Source organism: Lemur catta, chromosome 10 (genome assembly GCF_020740605.2).
Source record: "Lemur catta isolate mLemCat1 chromosome 10, mLemCat1.pri, whole genome shotgun sequence".
Taxonomy (NCBI): Eukaryota; Metazoa; Chordata; class Mammalia; order Primates; family Lemuridae; genus Lemur; species Lemur catta.
In genome coordinates this window covers 32,027,101-32,047,419 of record NC_059137.1, presented here as the reverse complement: position 1 = coordinate 32,047,419, position 20,319 = coordinate 32,027,101, and the positions used below count along the sequence as shown (strand labels likewise).

At 34.8% G+C, this 20,319-nt stretch overlaps 1 protein-coding gene across 5 annotated transcripts in view; it reads left to right on the top strand.

The window, feature by feature from the left end:
• The window catches only part of STX17 (syntaxin 17), a 49,357-nt gene that overhangs the window by 10,830 nt on the left and 18,208 nt on the right, over positions 1 to 20,319 (top strand). For all 5 annotated transcript variants that reach the window (XM_045563142.1, XM_045563143.1, XM_045563145.1 and 2 more), the window contains exon 3: positions 5,667 to 5,732. In XM_045563142.1, coding sequence (XP_045419098.1) covers positions 5,667 to 5,732 — 66 coding nt within the window. The remainder of the gene's footprint in view (positions 1 to 5,666; positions 5,733 to 20,319) is intronic.

The following is a 20,319-nucleotide window of genomic DNA, read 5'->3' as shown; positions in this document are numbered from 1 at the left end:
ACATGATAAACTTGATTAGAATGTAATCCTGAAATTTGAAGTGTTAGCATTCAGCTTTCTTGGCTAACATAAGATAGACTTACACTTAGTTAATAGGAGTGACAAGGTAGTAAGCTTGGAACATAATTTCCTTTATTTCATATTGTAGGGATTTAGGGGAAAACTTACTGTGTAGCATGTACTGTATTATTAATAGTATATGGGTGAGGTGCAAGAGGCAGAAATACCAAAAATAGTGTATTAAATAAGAGAGGTTTTTTTTTTGTTTTTGTTTTGATTTTGTTTTTAATTTCTCTGAGTAATGGAGGCAGTCCAGGGCTGCATTGGCAGCTCAACAGTTATTAAAGACCCAGGCTCTTTTTATCTTGCTCTCCTGTCCTCAACTTGGTTCTAGCTTATGTGTAAAATGGCTACTCTAGCACCAGTCATCACATCCACAGTCAGACTTAGATGGAATAACCAGAATCATACTTTTTCTATGTTCTTTTTTCTCTCAATGTGCTTACACATGTGCACACTCGCTCTGTCTCTCTCTCTTTTAAAGAGAATCCTGTTCTTGTTTCGTGGTTGCAGTACCATATCATCTTTCTATGGTGGTATTATTTTTTTTTTTTAGTTTTCTTCTGCTTCCTTGTTTTTGTTTTGCCCGAGTCCCTTTTCTTTCTTCCTTCTCTCTCTCTCTCTCTTTTCTTGGGTCTCAGCGTATAGTATTATAGGCTTTTATTGGCTGGCTGTTGATATTTAAGAGGGCTAATTGCAAGGAGTGTGTTTGTGTGTGTGTAGATGGGTAGCTGGTTAGAGTGGGGGCCTTGTTGCCTGGGGGGATAAACAGGCGAAAATCTGTTTTAATAATGGGGAACACCAGATGTCAGTAACCATAGGTCTTGTTAGATATTCAGTTTCATGAGAGAGAAATCCTCCAGTTTTCTACCTTTTGGAGTGCGTTTATATTTGCAGAGGTGATGGTCGTGGCAGGAGTTGGGGGTGAGAAGGTTGCAGCAGTGGATATAGTATGAATTTTGTGACCAGCCTTCTAAGCCAGGTAGGCAAGGAGGACAGTAGGCTCCATTCAGAGATTCATTGTCCAGGCCTAATCTTCCTGGTCGTGGTACAGTATCTCATTTCTGCTCTTAGCTATGCTTGGTGTCCAAGATTCCCAGCTTCTCCAGTTTGGCCTCTCCAGAGCCTGTCTTCTAGAGTGGTGCCTTCTGTAGCGATGGGACAAGCAGTTGCTTGGGCAAGTGGAGGGGGGATATGGTGGACTAGTTGTTCACTACCTAAACTTTCAACCAGTCCTTCTGCTTTTCACTCCACTGTATACTTCCACTCGGTTACCTGGTAGCTGGTACCTTTGGTTGCTTAGTCTTTGAGTAGTGCTATGCCTGTGGCTTGCTTCTTATTGCCTCTCTCCCCCTCGATCCACCCCTTTTGTAGGCTTAGATTTTAGCTTTCTTTGGTCTGCTGAGTTGCAACATATACATATTCTTCCAGCTTCCAAAATGTTGCTAAATTTTTTGTCAATTGATGTCTTCTGTTGTATTCTCATTATTCTTGTGAATTTATACCTTTTAAAGTTTTTTATTGTCATTAAGTGGGGTTTTGGAAGAGACAGAGATACATATTTGTGTTCAATCTGCCAGGTTTAATGGAAAGGCATATTATTTATTACAGGAAATGAATGTTAGCTTTTCATAATTATTTATTGGTATTTGCTGTTTCTTAGGTTGTTAGCACTGAAGAATACATAAAAGATAGATTTCTAATTCTCATCTCAAGAAGTTTGTAGTCCAATTAAGGAAATAAGATAGGAAATATTCAAAGAATGGTAGGAGATAACATATAATTAAGTATGAAAATGGATGGCATCATGAGGTCTGAACTATATAGTATAAAATCAGACATAATCAGTCTTATTTGTTATTTATTTATTTGATCTTATCTGTTTGTCACTTGTGATTATAATGAAAACCTTTTCCATCTCTCTTTTTAGTCTGTGAATGTCTATTTTAATCTTTTCATCACCTTTCCTCACCCCTTTCCTTTTTTTCTGACAGAACCTGGATTGTTTGCCTTCCTTTGTGTTTCAAGATAGGCAAGCTTCAGCACAGGTGGTGAATGATAATGTGTCTGATTAATATGGTAATTCCATTCTCATCAGTGTTTGGTTACCAAGGAACAATAGACATATCCTATAGTTCTGGCCAGTGAGATTTGAGGGAAAGCCTGTTTAGGATATGAAAACTTCTGGAAAGATTTTCCTAATGTTATAAAGATATACATGGAAGGAAACAGTCCTCTTTTTTCTACTTGATCTTATGTGTGTTCCTGTTGTATATGGAACTATAACCAATCCTCTTTCAGCTATTAGGGGATAAATCTGAGAACAAAAGCTCCTTGTTGAAAGTAGTAAAGCAGAAACAGAACTTGAGCACTTGATGAACTTGTAAACTTCTGAATTAAACTAACCTGGAATTATCCTACTTTTAGACTGCTTTGTATGTGAGATAATAAATGTACTTATTATTAAAGCCATTTTTAATTTTGGGTTTTTTGTTGTTTGCAACTAAAAGCATACTAATTGACTCAAGTTGTGGCACTTCTTTAACCTGCCTCTCTAGTGCTGCTATGCAAATAGACAATACAAAAATGATACTTTTTAAAGCAGTGCTGTTTAGAAATATTAACACTTGTCAGTGATTCTGACTTAACTAAATTTTTAGGGGGTTGCTTCTTGTAATTTTTGTCATATATATTATTTAAATAATTTTAAGTTTTTTAACTTAAATCATTTTTTTTCTCTTCTTCAAATATTTGGAATAATGCCTTGTAATAATGTATCTTAACTTATGTAGCAAGCAGTAGAAATCTGAATTATTTTATTCCTTATTTTTCTTATAATTTATTGTGATAAGAGATAAGGTCATCTGGTTCATCCTCCACCCAAGACAGTAATCTTTTCTACAGTTTCCTTGTCAAGTGAGCAGATAATAATAGTGAAGTTTGTAGTTATTATTTTCATGTGTTGAGTGCTATGTTAGCGGTTTTTCTATATCATAGCATTTAATCCTTACAACATCCTCATAGGTTAGTTATAATATTAGTCTTCACTTTTTAAGTGGAGAAACAGATTTAGAGTAGTTCAATTACTTGCTTGAGACTATTATGTTAGTAAACGTGTTAAACTACTAATGTGCTTGAAACATAGTATGCTTCTAATAAAAGTGTTGAATGAACGAATATCTGTATGCATATATAGAGCCTAAGATTGCATCAGTCATTTTTTTATTGACTTTGTAATCAACTAAATGAATTATATAGGACTTTTTTTTATATAAACTGCAGCTATTGAGTCAGATCATACCTATTTCTTATACTGGTGCAATTGTTCTTTTTAATTTAAGTCCTAGGCTTTACATTTATCATTGTTATATTTGTTATGTGGAATTGTGATCTTTCGTCTATGTTAATTATTTCTTTTAATTTATGTTATCTGCAAATTTGGTAATTATGCATTCTTTGTTTTGAAGTCATTGATTAAAGTGTTAGACAGGAAAGGGCCAGAGCACACTGGTATACTGTCACCATTTCTGTAAGTTCTCACAAACCATCTTTCTAATAATCTAGTAGAGAATTTTCACCAAGATTTACATTAAGATTTACATCCTGCAGTGTTTTAAATATACTTTCTTTTGTGAAAATTGAGTCAATATTTGCAAGTCTAGGAAACTTTTTGGTTCTTCACAGATAAGCAGAAGTATTTCTGTGATCACATTTGCAAGGTCTTTTGGTTCTCTAACATGTAATTTCCCTGGGCTTGTTGACTTAAGCTCATTTGAAGTATCTAGATTTGCTGTTACTCTTCTTGGTTTTCATTTTCCTCTTAATCATTTTATTTTTGGCTTTTCTGTTTTGAAGATAATTTTCCTCAGTAAAGAAAGAAGGTAGAAAAAATATGGAGTTGAACAGTTTTGCTTTCTCCATTACATCTATTAACCATATCTACCCCATCATTTGTCACTTTTCAGGCATTGTTTATTGTTCAAATCCCAACTCACTCCTTGTGGAACAGAGTCTCATTCTGACCCCCAGGCTGGAGTGCAGTGGCCTGATCATAGCTCACTGCAGCCTCAAACGCTTGAGCTCAGATGATCCTCCTGCCTCAGCCTCCTGAGTAGCTGGAACCACAGGCATGAGCCACCATGCCCAGTCGCCTTGTATAATATGATCTTTAGAAATTATTCCACCTATTCTTGTTCTGAACTCAAGTAGTTTCCTCACATGCATGTGCTGAGCAATACTTCACTGAAGACCAAACAAAAACTCTGCAGATCTCTGCAGTTCTCTCTCAGTGTAGCCCTCTCCTCTCAGTGCAACTATCTCTTCACCATGCAGCTGTCTCCTCCCTGGTATTCTCTGCCCTATGGATTTTAATGTCCTTGGCCTCCACAAATTCTCAACTCTGTTTTTTTAATCTTAATTTTTCTTAAAATATCATGACAGATTAGTAGTGAGTAATAAATTTAAAAGTGGTTTGTTTTAACACATGTATCTTTGGCTTCCATTCTCAAACTTTTATTAATATTGTAACACTGTCTAAAAGAGCATTCATACAGGATCTAATGGCATGAATTCAATTTTTCTTATAAATTAAAATGGTTTGATAGTGGTTTTATGTTTGGGAAATATATTTTCAATATGGTCTAATTATTTTTAAGTTTTATAGTTATGTAGTTCATAGATGATGTAAACATTTTAGGAGTATCAAAAGAGGTTTTTGCAGCATCATTCACTATCAAGGAATATAAAAATGTCCTAGAAAATGTTTTACTGCTCTACTTTTATCTATTATGTTTTCCATGTATATATGGGGCACTATCATATTTCTATCCTTTCAAATTATTTCTAGGTGGCTTTTTTTTTGGTGTGTAATATATCAAACGTGTTTAATGTCATTATTTATATTTGCTATCATTTTAATTATTTTGATTTTTTATTTCAACCAAAAATAGTATGCAATATTTGGTGTTAATTGTATTCTATATAAATATTTATCTATAGTGTTACCACATTTTCCTGTGGTTCCTGTCAAATCAAAAATTTTCCATTATTATGCTTATAAAGTGTTTTGGATGATACTCTGAAAACTAAATATTACCCTGGTAAAAATTGAAATATATATATTAAATTTTTAGTCTCATTTTTATTTCCTCTCTAGTCTATAGTATTAATGTTGCTTTTTTCAAATTCAGATTTTAATTTTCAATACTTAACAATGTCATTGACAAACATTTAAAATTCTTCATATATACTAAGAATAGCTTGTTAATCTTTTTATTTTTCATATTCTTTTACATTCTCATTCTTTAGTTTGTACTTTCCATCTGTAGAGAGTTTGCAACATAGACAAAATACATGCTCTTCTTTGGTAAAATAAAAACCCATATCTAGTGATTTTTTGTTTTACTATTTTCAGAATTTTATATGTAATATTCTTGAAAACGTCCTATTTGTATGATGATCTTTGGAAAGTTAACCAGCACTACTAACTAGCTGTCTTCTCTAGCTGATGCTAAAGTTTGGGTAGATAAATGGGGATTTTTGTGATAATTGGAAATAATTCTTTAGTGATGAAAAATTCAATACCTTTTCCCCTCTCTTTTGTATAGTATCAGAGGTGCAGAATCTGGGACAAGTTGCATGAAGAACATATCAATGCAGGACGTACAGTTCAGGTAAGGCTATTATATTGTTGCTGGTAAATCAATATGAAAAAGAGTCTTGGCTGGGCGTGGTGGCTCATGCCTGTAATCCTTGCACTCTGGGAGGATGAGGCGGGTGGATCGTTTGAGCTCAGGAGTTCAAGACCAGCCTGAACAAGAGTGAGACCCCGTCTCTACTAAAAATAGAAAGAAATTATATAGACAACTAAAAATATATATAGAAAAAATTAGCCAGGCGTGGTGGCGCATGCCTGTAGTCCCAGCTACTCGGGAGGCTGAGGCAGAAAGATTGCTTGAGCCCAGGAGTTTGAGGTTGCTGTGAGCTAGGCTGATGCCATGGCGCTCTAGCCTGGGCAACAGAATGAGACTCTGTCTCAAAAAAAAAAGAGTCTTAAGCAAATTTTGCTAAAATAATACCTTTGTAGCTGAATCCTTTTATACGTATTTGGTACTGTTTCTTTAAGGATACATTTTTAGCAGGGATTGCTAGATTACATGTAATGCATATTTTTAAGGTTTTGTTTTATATTACCAAGTTTTCTTCCAGAAATTATACGTCAACTTACATTCTCACAATCGGTGCATTTTCCAAAAACCTTTAACATTGGTATTACTCATTTCTTAAATTTTTGCTAATAGGTAGGTTGAAATAATACTACTTTGTTGTTTAAATCTGGATTTTAAAAAATAGCTTTGAAGGATAAAAGTTTTTCATGTGTACCTTGGACCGTAATATTTCTTTTGTTAATCACCTGTTCATGTGCCTTGCATATATCATATTATGTTGATGTCTTTGTAAGAGTGCCTTATAATTTGAAAGGTATTGATCTTCTGTCTATAATTAGTATTGCAAATATTCTTTCCTAGGTATTTGCTTTTTAAAAAATAAATTTTAATTATTTTAAATTAATTTTTTAAAATAATATATTTACATAGTTTTAAAAGCCAAATACAATTTAGAGGGCTTATAATGTCCTATGTTTTCTATCTCCAAGTCCTGCTACTTGGAAGAAACCATTGTTAATCCTTTTGACCATTCTCTTTGTTATTTGCCTTTTTATTACTAAATACCATGTGTAGACTACTATTTCTTGGTTAATCATGTTTAGGCATTATCTCTTCATTTCCATGGTAGGTGGAGCTGTAGCTTCCCACCTTGCTCTCCTACTTCCCTTCCCCCTATCTAATTAGATATATTATAATTTTGGGTTAAATCAGTAATTTCAGTATCTCATTGTATTGATTATGAAGATATTGCTTGCTGCTAAGCCATATAGTTAAATGCAGTACAGCCTTTTAGTTTTTTTTGAAGTTAATAATGCCTCATTTTTTTAATTGCCCAGTTCTGTATATTTGTAGTTAGTTGTTTTCTAAATGCTCCACATCTCTGTCATATGCTATCAATAATGTTTCTCAGATACTCAAATGCATCAGTTCTATTCTTTATTTTGAAGATTCCCTTCTGAAGTCCTTCTTCCCCCTATTCCATCGTGGACTCAGTTTCTAGGGTTGTTGCATAGCTGCTGTTCTGGGACTTCCCTTAGCTCCTCTGTGTTAGGTCCCTGTTTTCCTGGATATCATGTCTTCCTCATTTTTAGTTTACTCCATTGTTTTGTTGGAGTAATCCTTCAGTAGCCCTCTAAATAAAGGTACCTTGGAGAAAATTTTTAAGTAATTATATATCTAAAAAATGCCTTTATTCTCCCCTCACATGTGATTGCTAATTTCACTAGGTATAGAACTCTAGTCGGAATTCTCTTTCAATATTGAAGGCTTTCCAGCTCTTTTGTGTTACTCTTCAAAAAGCTGGTATCATCTGATTTCCTAGTCTTTGTATAGGACCTATTTTTTTTTCTGTTTGGGAGCTTTTATTATGTGTTCATCCCTGGTATTCTGAAATTTGATGATGATGAACATTGTGTTGGAGTCTTCTAATCTAAAAACTCATGTTCATTCTAGGAAATTTGTAAAAATTTTTCTTTGGTGATTTATTCTGCATTTTCTCTGCTCTATTTTTTTTTTTAACCCTTTATTCCAAGTGTCAGCAAACTTTGGCTCATAGGCTATGTCTGGCCTTCTGTCTGTCCCATCGGTTTACATATTTCTTTGGCTGCTTTCACACTGCAGCAGCAGAGTTAAACAGTTGCAACAAGACTATATGGCCTGCAAAGCCTAAGCTATTTGCTATCTGGCCCTTTGCAGAAAAAGTCCTGTTCTATTGGACATTGGAACTCTTGGATTGCTTATCTAATTTTCATTTCTATTTTTTGAGAAATTTCCTCAGCTTTATCTTCAATTCATTCTATTGAATTCTTTATTTCTGCTCTTACAATATTTAAATTACAAGAGCTTTTTCTTGTTCTTTTTTTCCTTTCTTTCCTAGCATTTTATGTATGAGTGTAATCATTTCTTCTATTTTTCTGAGATACTATTTAATAAAAAGTGGATTACTTGTCTCCTAGTGGAGTTCAGTTAAAGGTTCTTTGGCAAGATGCCATTTTCCTTGGGGAGCCTCCAAATAGCAGTATCTGGAGATGGTTCTGGTTTAGTTTTCTAAAGAAGAATTCTCATTTTCCCCCTAGGGCAGATAGGTGCTTATCTTATGGAGCTATAGAGGCAGGTTAGGTGAAGGCTGCTGGACTTTCATTGTTCAATACAGGCTTTCACACAAATCCCTGTTTTTAGCCCTGTGCCTAGTGTTTCTGAATTTAGAGTCAGTTTCTCCAAAGAATGCATCTGTGGTCCTCTTGAATTTCGAAAAGATTATTATAGCTGCAGTACAGTGAATAGATTGGGATAGAATGAAATGAATGCAAGAGATCATTAGGAAGGGTTACAGAGGCCCAGGAAAACAGATTGATTTGAGATTTAGATGGAAATTTGACTTTTCCCTCTATATATGTATTATTGCTTGCTAACTAGATTATAGGCCTAAAGAGCAGGGACAATGTCTCCACTGTTTGTATATTTCACAGCACCTGGTGCCCAGCAAGATTCAGTGTTTATTGAATGGTACTGAGCATGTTAATGTTAATGCGGTTATCGTGACTTTGATTTCTTACCATCTTCACCATTTAATATTAATATATCATTTAAAATCAGGTGATTTGCTTGAGACATTGGCTATGGTCAAAGTATTTGTTTACTAACTTTTAAAAATATATATATTTACATTATTGACCTCCATCTGGCATAAAAGATTTATGTGTGCCATTAAAATAGTGAGATCGAAACTGTTGCTAGATGTAGCTATTTGCTTAGCTTTATTCATATCTGCCCTGAATTTTTTATTTAGGCTTGTTCTTTGCTAGTTTGTGTAAAAGTTATTTTGGGACAAATAATTTCATGAACACTTATAGATTTTCTAGATTTATCATTATTTGATTTATGTAGTAACAATTATCTTTTTACTTTCATTATGGCATCTTTTGATGGAAAGGAGTTGTTAATTTAAATGTAGTTTATCAGTCTTTTCTCTTGTGCTTCATTCTTTTGGTGTCTTGTTCAAGGAATCTTCTCTATCCTAAATTCAACAGAACATTTTCCTATTTTTCTATTAAATGTTTTAAACATTTTGCTTTCAGGTCTTTAAACCATTTGAAATTGGTGGCATGAGGTAGGCATAAATAAAATTTCATTTTATTCCATTTGGAAAACCAGTTGTGTCACACTATTAGCTGATTTCTATAGTGCTACTATAGAAATATTATAATTTCATATATGCACAGGTCTGTATCTGATCTTTCTATTCTATTCCAGTGGTCAGTGTATGTATTTCTGCACCAAGTTCCACACTGTCTTAATTATGATAGTTTTAAGGTAAGGCTTGATATCTGGTAGTACAATACTTCACCTTAGTCTTCCTTTTTAGGAGTGTTTTGCCTACACTCAGCTCTTTAGTCTTCCATGCAAAATTTGGAATCAGCTTTCCAAAGTCCATACCTAATCTGGTTGGGAATTTGAAAACTGCATTGAATGTATAGATCTATTTAGAGAAAATTGACATCTTCACAATGTCTAGTTTTCTTCCCTATAAATATAGGATAGTCTTGTATTTGTTTTTATCTTCTTTAATATTTGTGAGTCTTTATAGTTTTCTGCATACAAGTTGTAGTAGATTATACTTTTAGAAGATACCCAGAAAAATATCCCCATCCCACATGGTCTACATTATAATCTTGTTACTCCCTTACCAACAGGTGGAGGCTAATTCCCCTCCTCTTGAATCCAAGCAGAAGTAATGCTGCTTCCTTATTGACTTTTGTTAGTTAATTTAAAGTACATGGTAATTGCGTTACTTTTCCCCATTTTTGGCAGCGTGTCATACAAAAGTATGAAATGCATATTTTAAAAAGCTCAGTCTCCCTGCCCTCCTCTCCAAATACTTAACATATAGTAACAATACTAGTTGATAATAGAGGATTCTGAAAAATTTATCACAATTTCTGCCTTGAAGGGACTTACCTAGATGAGAATTCACAAACAGTTAAATATTTAAATAATAGTTTAAAACCTTAGTAAAAGAGTTAATATAAGTCAGTATATGATTAATTGTCAAATGCATTATAGAGATCAATAAATGATATAGTACCACCTATCTGGATGCTGGATAAGGATAAGGTATTATCCTCATTTTTTAGATAAATAGAAGGCCGGAGAGCGGACAAATTTGGTGTTTGTCTAAAGTACAAAGAAAAAAAATTAGTGTTTGTCTACAGTAATAAGTGGTAGTGCAGGAATCCAGTTTATCTGGCATAGTGTCAGTGTTCTTAGTTGGCACTTAATGAGAATCTTTAATAAGAACCAATTCCAATGTTATATATTAATGTTTTATTTTTAATCTGGAAATATTAACTCAGGTGGATAGGGACTGGAGTACTGTACTTAACACCTATGTAGTAGATGCTTATTAGATATTTCTTGGAAAAATGAATGGAGACCTTTTTCTCCATTGATTTTTACTCTTTTTGGTGGTTTAGTTAATACTTTTTAAGCCATATATATTTTGGGGGGAGGGGTACCTTTTGATGTTGAAATTAGTGTGAAATCATTATACTACTATCAATACCTTAGCGTAGCAGTTAAGTAATAAAAGTAAAGAATAGTCAAGATTTATTTTAATTAAATAGTTATGACTCTAGAGCCCTTAATACTAAATTATGGGATATCTAGAATGTGTTTACTCTAAGTTATTTAAATGTTTACCAGTGACTGGTGTTCTGTGTTTGTAAAGAAATTAGATTAATTATTATGATACCAAATGTTTTCTACTGTATACAATTTGCTCTCAAAATTACATGTTGTAAAAACACATTAAGAATCCTTAAATCAATATTTAACAAAGGCAAATATATGCATAGCCACTCTTCTTTTAATCATTAAATACATAATTAGCCATTTTTCAGAATTTTCAATTAACTTAGAATAATTACTTTTTATAATACCATCAGTATAGATAAGTATATATTTGAATATATCTTTTAATCTTGAGACAGATTTTGAAACATTTCTGAAAGAAGGAAAAAAGCTGTAAGTAGTTATTAAATTTGGCTATAAAACTAAAAAGAGAGAAAGAGAGAAGTCATCTTTATTTTACTGAAAGTTTAGCCATAGTTTACAGTTTACTACTTACATACCGCAAAGCTTGTCAAATACTGAGTTGATATACTTTCTTTTTTTAAACTTACTTCACTGATTATAGACCCATTGATCTAACTTGTGGATATCTCTGCAAATTTTCAGAATCTGGCATAATATCTGCCTTTCTGGCCTGATTATTAGAAGAACAGAAACATTTGAGCAACTATTATTTTCTAGATACTGTTCCAGACACTGGGGATACATCTGTAAGCAAGACAGAAGAAAATTCTTATTTTCATAGAACTTATATTTTGATGGCAAGTGGAGAGAGCAGAGACAGACTTTTTAAAAGTAAATAAATATATATTAGATCTGTCATTCCCAGTCCCTGGGCCATGGACTAGTACCAGTCCGTGCCTGTTAGGAACCGGGCCACACTGCAGGAGGCAAGTGAGCGAAGCTTCTTCTATGTTTACAACTGCTCCCTATCGCTCGCCATCCCCCCATCCCTCCCTCTGTGGAAAAATTGTCCTCCTTGAAACCAGTCCCTGGTGCCCAAAAAGTTAGGACCACTGTAGTTAGATGGTTATAAGTGCCATGAAGGGAAAGTAAAGCAAGTTAAAGGGAACAAAGAATCACAGAAGATGATGTGTATTCTTTTAAGTAAATGGTGGTTGTGGAAGGCTTCTGAAGGAAGTGAAAGCATAAACCACGGGGAATAATATGGTTTTCCAGGCAGATGGAAGATGAAGTGTAAAGACTTAGAGGTGAGAGGACACTTGCATATTCAAGGACTAGTATGAAGGTGGTCAGTATGGCTGGTGTGAGCAAGGAGTGTGGGAGATGAAGTCAGAGAGATGAACTGGCTCAGATCATGGAGGGCCTTGCAGGATGTGGTAACTCGGAGTTGAGTAGAAAGCTCTTGGATGGTTCTAGCAGATAATGACCTGCTATGACTTTAAAATATCACTTGACTATTATAAAAAGGATAACTTTTAAGGGGGCAAAGATGGAACCAAGAATACCAGTTAGGTGGCTAGTATAATAATCAGGATACTATGGGCCTAATTTTTTAAAAAATGCAGATAAACACGTATACAGATAATTTTGTATAGAATGTTAGGGGCTTAATATGTTAGATTTTTACCTACTCTCTTTGTAGCCCTATTAAATGATTTTCAACTCACAAGCTTGACAGGAATAAGGAACTACCCTAATATCAAGCTTTACATTGAAGTACCTTTTTGAAAAGTTGTACATACACACTGTAAATATACAAAAATGTAGAAAATAATAAAAATAATATAACAAACACTATGTACTCATTACTCAACTGAAATAAGTGAAATCTTAATATTTTGCCTCAATTGTTTCCTTTTCTTTTTTTGGAGGAAACTTTATAAATACCACCAAAGCTCCCTTGTGTATCCTTCCTTGTTTCTATTTCCCTTTCTCCCACCAAGGAAATCTTTTCCCCTGACTTAGGTATTACCATATCTGTTCATATAGCTACATATAAATAATATGATCTTGTTTTGCATTTTTCCTTCTGCTTTTTTCCAAACAGATTTCTTGACATATAATTGACATACAAAAATGTGCATATGTTTAAAGTGTACAATCTGAGTTTTGGCATATGTATATACTATGAGACCATCACCACAATCTGCGCATGTGAGGGATCTAAGTTGTGTGCTCCTGATGAGAATCTGATGCCTGATGATTTGAGGTGGAGCTGAGGCAGTGATGCTAGCACTGGCAAGCAGCTGCAAATACAGATTATCATTCACAGAGAGGTTTGACTGCACAGTGACCATAATAAATCAGTTGCTTGCAGACTCATTATCAAAACCCTATCAGTGAGTGGCAAGTGACAATTAAGGTTTATCTGGTGGCAGGCTTTATAATGGCAAGCGAGTTGATGTACTTCAATTGTATAGCTGCATCTAGTGGCAGGCTTTAAGTCAGAATCCAATATTTATTTTAGTCTGTATGTGGCCCACCCATTATTTTATTTACCGCATTCATCTGCACCTCTTTCCCGCACTGTGCACTTGTCTCAGAGTTTTGATATGCCTACAAACTAACCCTAGCAAAAACGAGTAAAACACAAACGTCGCTGGAGAGCTTCCTTGAATAGGGGGAAAGACCCAATGATGACACAGCAGAAGACTCTAAGACTGCCAACAAAATGAAAGCTGCATTTAAAAGAAAATATCAAGAGTCCTACTTAAATTACAGGTTCATTGCAACAGGTGATTCACGTTCTCCAAGCCCACTTTGTATAAGATGTGGCTATTGGCTATCCAGCGAAGCCATGAGAGCTTCAAAACTGCTTCACCACATGGAGATCAAGCACCCTGCATTAAAAGACAAGCCTTTGGAGTTTTTCAAAAGAAAAAAATGTGAACACAAAGAACAGAAGCAATTATTGAAGGCCACCACTTCATCAAATGTGTCTACAATGAGAGTGTAATTTTTAGTGGCTAACTGCATTGTGAAAGCTAAGACACCCTTTACTATTAGTGAAGAGTTAGTTGATCCTGCCTGCTGCTTAGGACATTTGCTTTGAACTTTTAGGAGAGGCTGTAGTTCAAAAGGTGGTACGTGTTCCTCCTTCAGCTAGCCCCATAACTAGATGAATTGATCAAATAGCAGAGGCTATTGAGGCACAATTGTTAGAGAGGATTAATGAGTTACCATGGTATGCAATCCAGGTTGACCAGTCTACCAACGTTGACAAGAAGGCAACAATGCTTGTTTTTGTGTGACATATTTTCAGGAAGATGTGCATGAGGATATGTTGTGTGTACTTTTGTTGCCAACCAACACCACAGCTGCAGAACTATTCAAGTCTTTGAATAATTACATATCAGGAAAACTGAATTGGTCATTTTGTGTTGGTATATGCACAGACGGAGCAGCTGCCATTACTGGACGGCTTTCTGGTTTCACTACTCGGGTCAAGGAGGTCGCTTCTGAATGTGAGTCTACACACTGTGTCATCCATAGAGAAATGCTGGCTAGCTGAAAATGTCACCTGAACTGAACAACGTTTTGCAGAATGTGATTAAAATTATCAACCACTTTAAAGTATATGCCCTTAACTCACATCTGTTCATGTAGCTCTGTGAGGAGGTGGACACAGAGCACACATGCCTTCTCTTATACACAGAAGTGAGATGGCTTTCTAAAGGTAGATCACTGGCCAGAGTTAGAGTACAAGAGTTATTCCAGAGATAGTTTTTAGAAAAACAGTCGCCACTGGCAGCACATTTCAGTGACACAGAATGGATTGCAAAACTTGCTTACTTGTGTGACATATTCAACCTGCTCAACAAACCCAATCTGTCACTTCAGGGGAGGATGACAAGTGTGTTCAAGTCGGCAGAAAAAGTGGCTGCATTCAAAGCCAAACTGGAATTATGGGGACGACGAGTTATCACTGGGATTTTTTGACATGTTTCAAACATTAACAGAGATTTTGAAAGAGACTGATCCAGGGCCATCTTTCTCCGAACTGCTGCATGATCCCCTTTCTCAGCTTTCATAAGAGTTTGAGCATCACTTCCCAACCACAAAAGACTGCTTTTTTTTTAGAAGAGGATCAACTGCTTGAGATTGCAAATGATGGTGGCCTTAAAAGTATGTTTGAGAAAACTTCATATCTCCATATATTCTGGATTAAAGTCAAGGCAGAATATCCTGAGGTTGCCACAAAAGCACTGAAGAGCCTGCTTCCATTTCCAACACGCTGTCTTTGTGAAGCAGGGTTTTCTGCAGTGACAGCAACCAAAACGAGATTACAGAGTAGACTGGACATAAGCAACACGTTTTGTGTGTCACTGTCTCCCATCACTCCCGTATAGGACCATCTAGTTGCAGCAAAACAAGCTCAGGGCTCCCACTGATTCTGCGTTATCAGTGGGTTGTATAATTATTTCATTATATATTACAATGTAATAATAATAGAAATAAAGTGCACAGTAAATGTAATGCGCTTGAATCATCCCAAAACCATATTCTCCCACTGGTCCCTGGAAAAATTGTCTTCCATGAAACTGGTCCCTAGTGTCAAAAAGATTGGGTACTGCTACTTTAGGGTCTTACTTTTATGCTTCATTAGGCTTCACTGGAGCAGTGCTTAGTCTGTGGCTAATTATTCCTCATTGCTGAGGCAAACCTTTTTGAGTGCTTTACCCAATGCCCTGTGAATTAAGAGTATTTTCCAATTTAGCCGGTGGGTGCAGCCACTGTTTCCAACTTTGAGTGAGTGCTGGGCACTGTTCCCTCTAACTTTTTAAGATAGTTCTTTCCCCACCTTGGTTAGTTTCCTCACATAAAGGTTCTGATCAGTTCTCTGCTGAATATTGATATTTAGTGACCTCTAAATACTGATGTTTCAGTTACCTGTCTGCATATCTCCAGGTTCTCTCTCTGCTGCTGCTGTCTCCTCTCCAGTGCAAACTCTGCTTACTTTGTACAGAAGCATCAGTCATTTATTATTATGTTTTGAAACTGTGAGTAGGCTAGACTCAATTCTCTTCTCTGGGATAAGGGAACATTAGTATTAAGAATGATTTTGTGATCAAATTTTGAAACTAAGTGAAAGAGTTGGCAATTGTTACTACTGTAGTAATTCACTAAAGAACATTAACTTGGCTTTCGTAGAAACCGGATAAATCTAGCTTTTTCTCCATAGCAGTGATGATGTGGAACTTGTTGAGAATACAGATTTCTGGGACTCACCTTAGAGATTCTGATTCACTAGATTTCAGACCACATTTAGAACGATACGGCTCTGTAAGGTATCTATCCCAGTTCTGTAAATAGCACAGATACACAAAAATCACTCATGGAATTTGTAGAAGTGAAATGTGATTTTCATAATTTTACTAAGAGAAATACAGAACACTTTAGCTATCTACTTTTTAATTTTTTTTAAAAAGGGGGGATTTAAAAGGAAGAAGCAATAGAAAAGAGAAGGAATGAAGAAGAGAGTAGAGAAGCAAATATAGTAGGCAAGAGTTAGGAGAAAAGAAGAAAAGATTAGGAAGAAGCACCAGGTAGAGAATGGAAGAAAAGATTGAAGAGTAGATTCTCAAGTGAATGCTATTAGAATGCAAATTGTTTTATATTGTGAGCTTCAGAGGAATTTATGACTTAAATTTTGCCTTAAAATTTTAATGAACTGATTAATAGAATTTAGGATCCTTGACCTCTACTCTGATTGGCATAGGTTCTACAGAACCTCAGAGAGGAAATTAAATCTAAGACACCATCAATTGTTACACACACCCTTATTTTGTGTACCTCTAGGAAAGAAAAAGTACTGCCAGTTAACTATGGCATGATACTTTTTTACCATCATTTTAAGATACTTTCCAATTTTAGAGATGTTAAAATAAAAGATATCATGTTCTATAATTGATGAAATATAGTATTTAAAGGCTTCTACCCTACCTCTGTCTTTTCCCAATCTATTCTTTCTATTTAGTATGTTCTATTTTTCTGGTATTTTTCAGAGACAGTGCAAATTTCCCCTCCTGCATGAAGCCTATCTGTAAAGATTTAGATCTTTACAGTAAGATATATTTCAAATTTCCTTTGAGCATGTTTCTTATGCCCCTTTTAATTTTGAATATATCTTCTAAATAGAGATTTAAAAGCAAAATAGGAGTTAAGTAGTTCTGCTTTCTCTGCATCATCTGTTAACATTATACCATCTGCCCTAAGCAGTAGGCCTGACCCTTCTTTCTTGTTCTTACTCTGCATGTATTTTTTAAATCCTTTCTATTGTTCTTAACATTTTTCACCAGCCTCCGCTCATTCTGGGCTCTTATTTTACTTACAAGATTCTCCTTGTTTCAAGTCTCTTAAAATTCTTAACTTATCATAGCACACCTTAGACAACCATATTGGTTTCTTTAGATGCCACTTTCTTTTCTTCTTTTCTTATCAGATTAACTTTTGGGGGGCTTTTTTTTTTTTTTTTTGAGACAGAGTCTCACTCTGTTACCTGTACCTGGCCTAGAGTGCCATGGCATCAGCCTAGCTCATAGCAACCTCAAACTCCTAGGCTCAAGAGATCCTCCTGCCTCAGCCTCCCAAGTAGCTGGGATGACAGGTGTGTGCTACCACACCCAGCTATTTTTTTCTATTTTTAGTAGAGATGGAGTCTTGCTGTGTTGCTTAGGCTGGTCTCAAACTCCTGAGCTTAAGCAATCCTCCTGCCTCAGCCTCCCAGAGCGTTAGGATTACAGGCATGAGCCACCGCACCCAGCAAGATTAACTTGTTTTTATGATGTCAGAATTTTGCTTTATAGAAACTGTAACTCTTTTTCAAAAAAATCTTATCACAATATGATTTCTGCTATGGTATCATATAGCTTTTTTCTTTAAACTTGATAAAATTTACTTCACTAAAGAATCATTAAGCCTAGTATTCCTTTTTCTGTTATGAACTTCAAGATGGCATGGTTGCTTTCTCATGGGTTTCATTTCCACTTCACTGTTTTATGCTTGTATGTCAGAATTAATTCCAAAGAAGTAGTTCCTTTCATTGTTTCTTCCACTTAATAAAAGATGAAATATTACATATGATAGTGACTTATGCTTTTCTAGAGAAGAATTCTAGGTTTCTTCATAGTTGAAGATTCCTGTTGCTATTGGACTGCTACTTTGCCACTTTGTGGAAAATATTAAGAAAACATTCATTCACTTACCATATTAATTAAACCATACTGTATACCAGGGACCAGACAGGCCTTGAGGATATAATGGTGAAAAAATTAGACATGGCCCCTCTTCTTATAAACTTTACAGTTCAGTTGAATGAATGAATTAATATCCTTTGTCCAGCAAGGTAGTATCTAATATACTTCTGTGAAAAGATCTCTACTCAACTTTACCTCTACTCAAATGCTTTCAACTTTGTTTCTATCTTAGGTTAATTGTCCTTACAGGTCAATATAATGTTCTTTCCTAAAAGAATTATTAAAGTTTTTACTATGAAATATGACATATATACTATAAAATTACTAAAACATAAATACATACCTAAATAAATTATTATACTAAGAATTCTCATGTACCACTACTTAGATCAAGAAATAAGCTGGGTGCAGTGGCTCATGCCTATAATCCTAGCACTCTGGGAGGCTGAGGCGAGAGGATTACATGAGCTCAGGAATTTGAGACCAGCCCAAGTAAGAGCAAGACCCTGTCTCTACTAAAAATAGAAAAAATTAGCCAGGCGTGGTAGCACATACCTGTAGTCCCAGCTACTCAGGAGGCTGAGGCAGGTGGATCACTTCAGCCCAGGAGTTTGAGGTTGCAGTGAGCTATGATGATGCCACTGTACTCTAGCTGGGGCAACAGAGTGAGACTCTGTCTCAAAAAAAAAAAAAGAAAGAAAGAAAAAAGAAAAGAAAAATAGACAGTTGCCGGTATCCTGGAAGGCCTCTATAGCCTCTTCCCGATAACAAATATCTTTTCCCCTGCTAAAGTAATCGCTATCTTGATATATATGTTAAATACTTCCTACTTTTTCTGTGTAGTTTTACCACTAAAGTGTGTCCTTGAGACTATAGTTTAATTTAGCCTGTTTTTGAACATTATATAAATTGAATTAAACAGATAATATTTTTTGTATCTGGCTTGAGATTTACCTATGCTTTTGCCTGTAACAATAGTTTATCCATTTTCATTGCTATATATAGTTCACTGAATGTGGGTATACCATAGTGTATCAATTTCTTCAATTGATGGACATTTGAGTTGTTTTCAGTTTCTATTATAAATGCTATTAACATTCTTTTTTTTTTTTTACTGGTGCACATGTGCATAATTTCTGTTGAGTTTTATATTCCTAGGACAAGAATTGGTGGTTTGTTAGGCATACTTATTTCAACTTTAGTCAGTAATGCCAAAGTATTTTCTAAAATAGTTGTACTAACTTTACACTCCATCCAGCAGTGATTACAAGTTCCTGGGCACAACATCCTTATTAATACCGTATTTAGTATTGTCACACCTTAATTTTAACTGTTCTGGTGGTTAATTGTGGTTTTAATTTACATTTACCTGATTATTAGTGAGATTGAGTAACTCTTTCTTTGTCTATGAGAAATCCCCATTTAAAGTTCTTGCTTACATTTCTATAGGTTGGTTGATGACTTTTGTGCCATGTTTGAGAGATCTTTCCTATCCCCAAGGTCATGAAGATATTCTCTTATTTAAGTGTTATTGTTTTGCCTTTGCCATGTAAGTCTACAGTCCATCTGGTTGATTATTGTGTATGGCATGAGAAGGTGTATCCAGTTTTATTTTTTTCCCATAAAGCATTTTCAATTTCCATTGTGATTTCTTCTTTGACCTGTGGGTTATTTAGAAAAATGTCTTTCTTCATTTCTAGACATGAAGTGTTTATAGATATATTTTCATTAATGATTTCAGGTTTAATTTTATTATGATCAGAATACATGATCTGTAAGATGTCAATGTCAATATTTTTTAAATTTGTTGAAAATTACTCTAAGACTTAGAATATAATCAATTTTTGTAAATGTTTGCTATGTGTGTTTTTTTACATGTATATTCTCAACTTGGTGGGTACGGTGTTTTATATAAGTTATATCAAATGTATTAATCTTACTGTTCAAAGCCTCTATGCTTACCCAAACATTAACAAGCATAATGTTTTGGAAACATCATTTTTCCCTGCATTGTTCTATAGTGCCACTTTTGTTGTAAGTCAGGTGCATAGATGTTTTGGTTGTTTCTGGGCTATTTCATTGTTTATTTGTTTATTCTTGCATCAGTACCATACTGGTTTAATTACTGTGGCTTTATAATCAGTCTTGATATCTAATAGAGGAAGTTCTCCTACCTTCTTACTCAAAAGTCATTTGGCTAGTCTCAGCTCTATGCATTTTCATAAACATTTTAGAATTAGCTTATCAAGTTTCATCAAAACAATACTATCAAACAAGATAATGTGCAGTTATTCTCCTTCTTG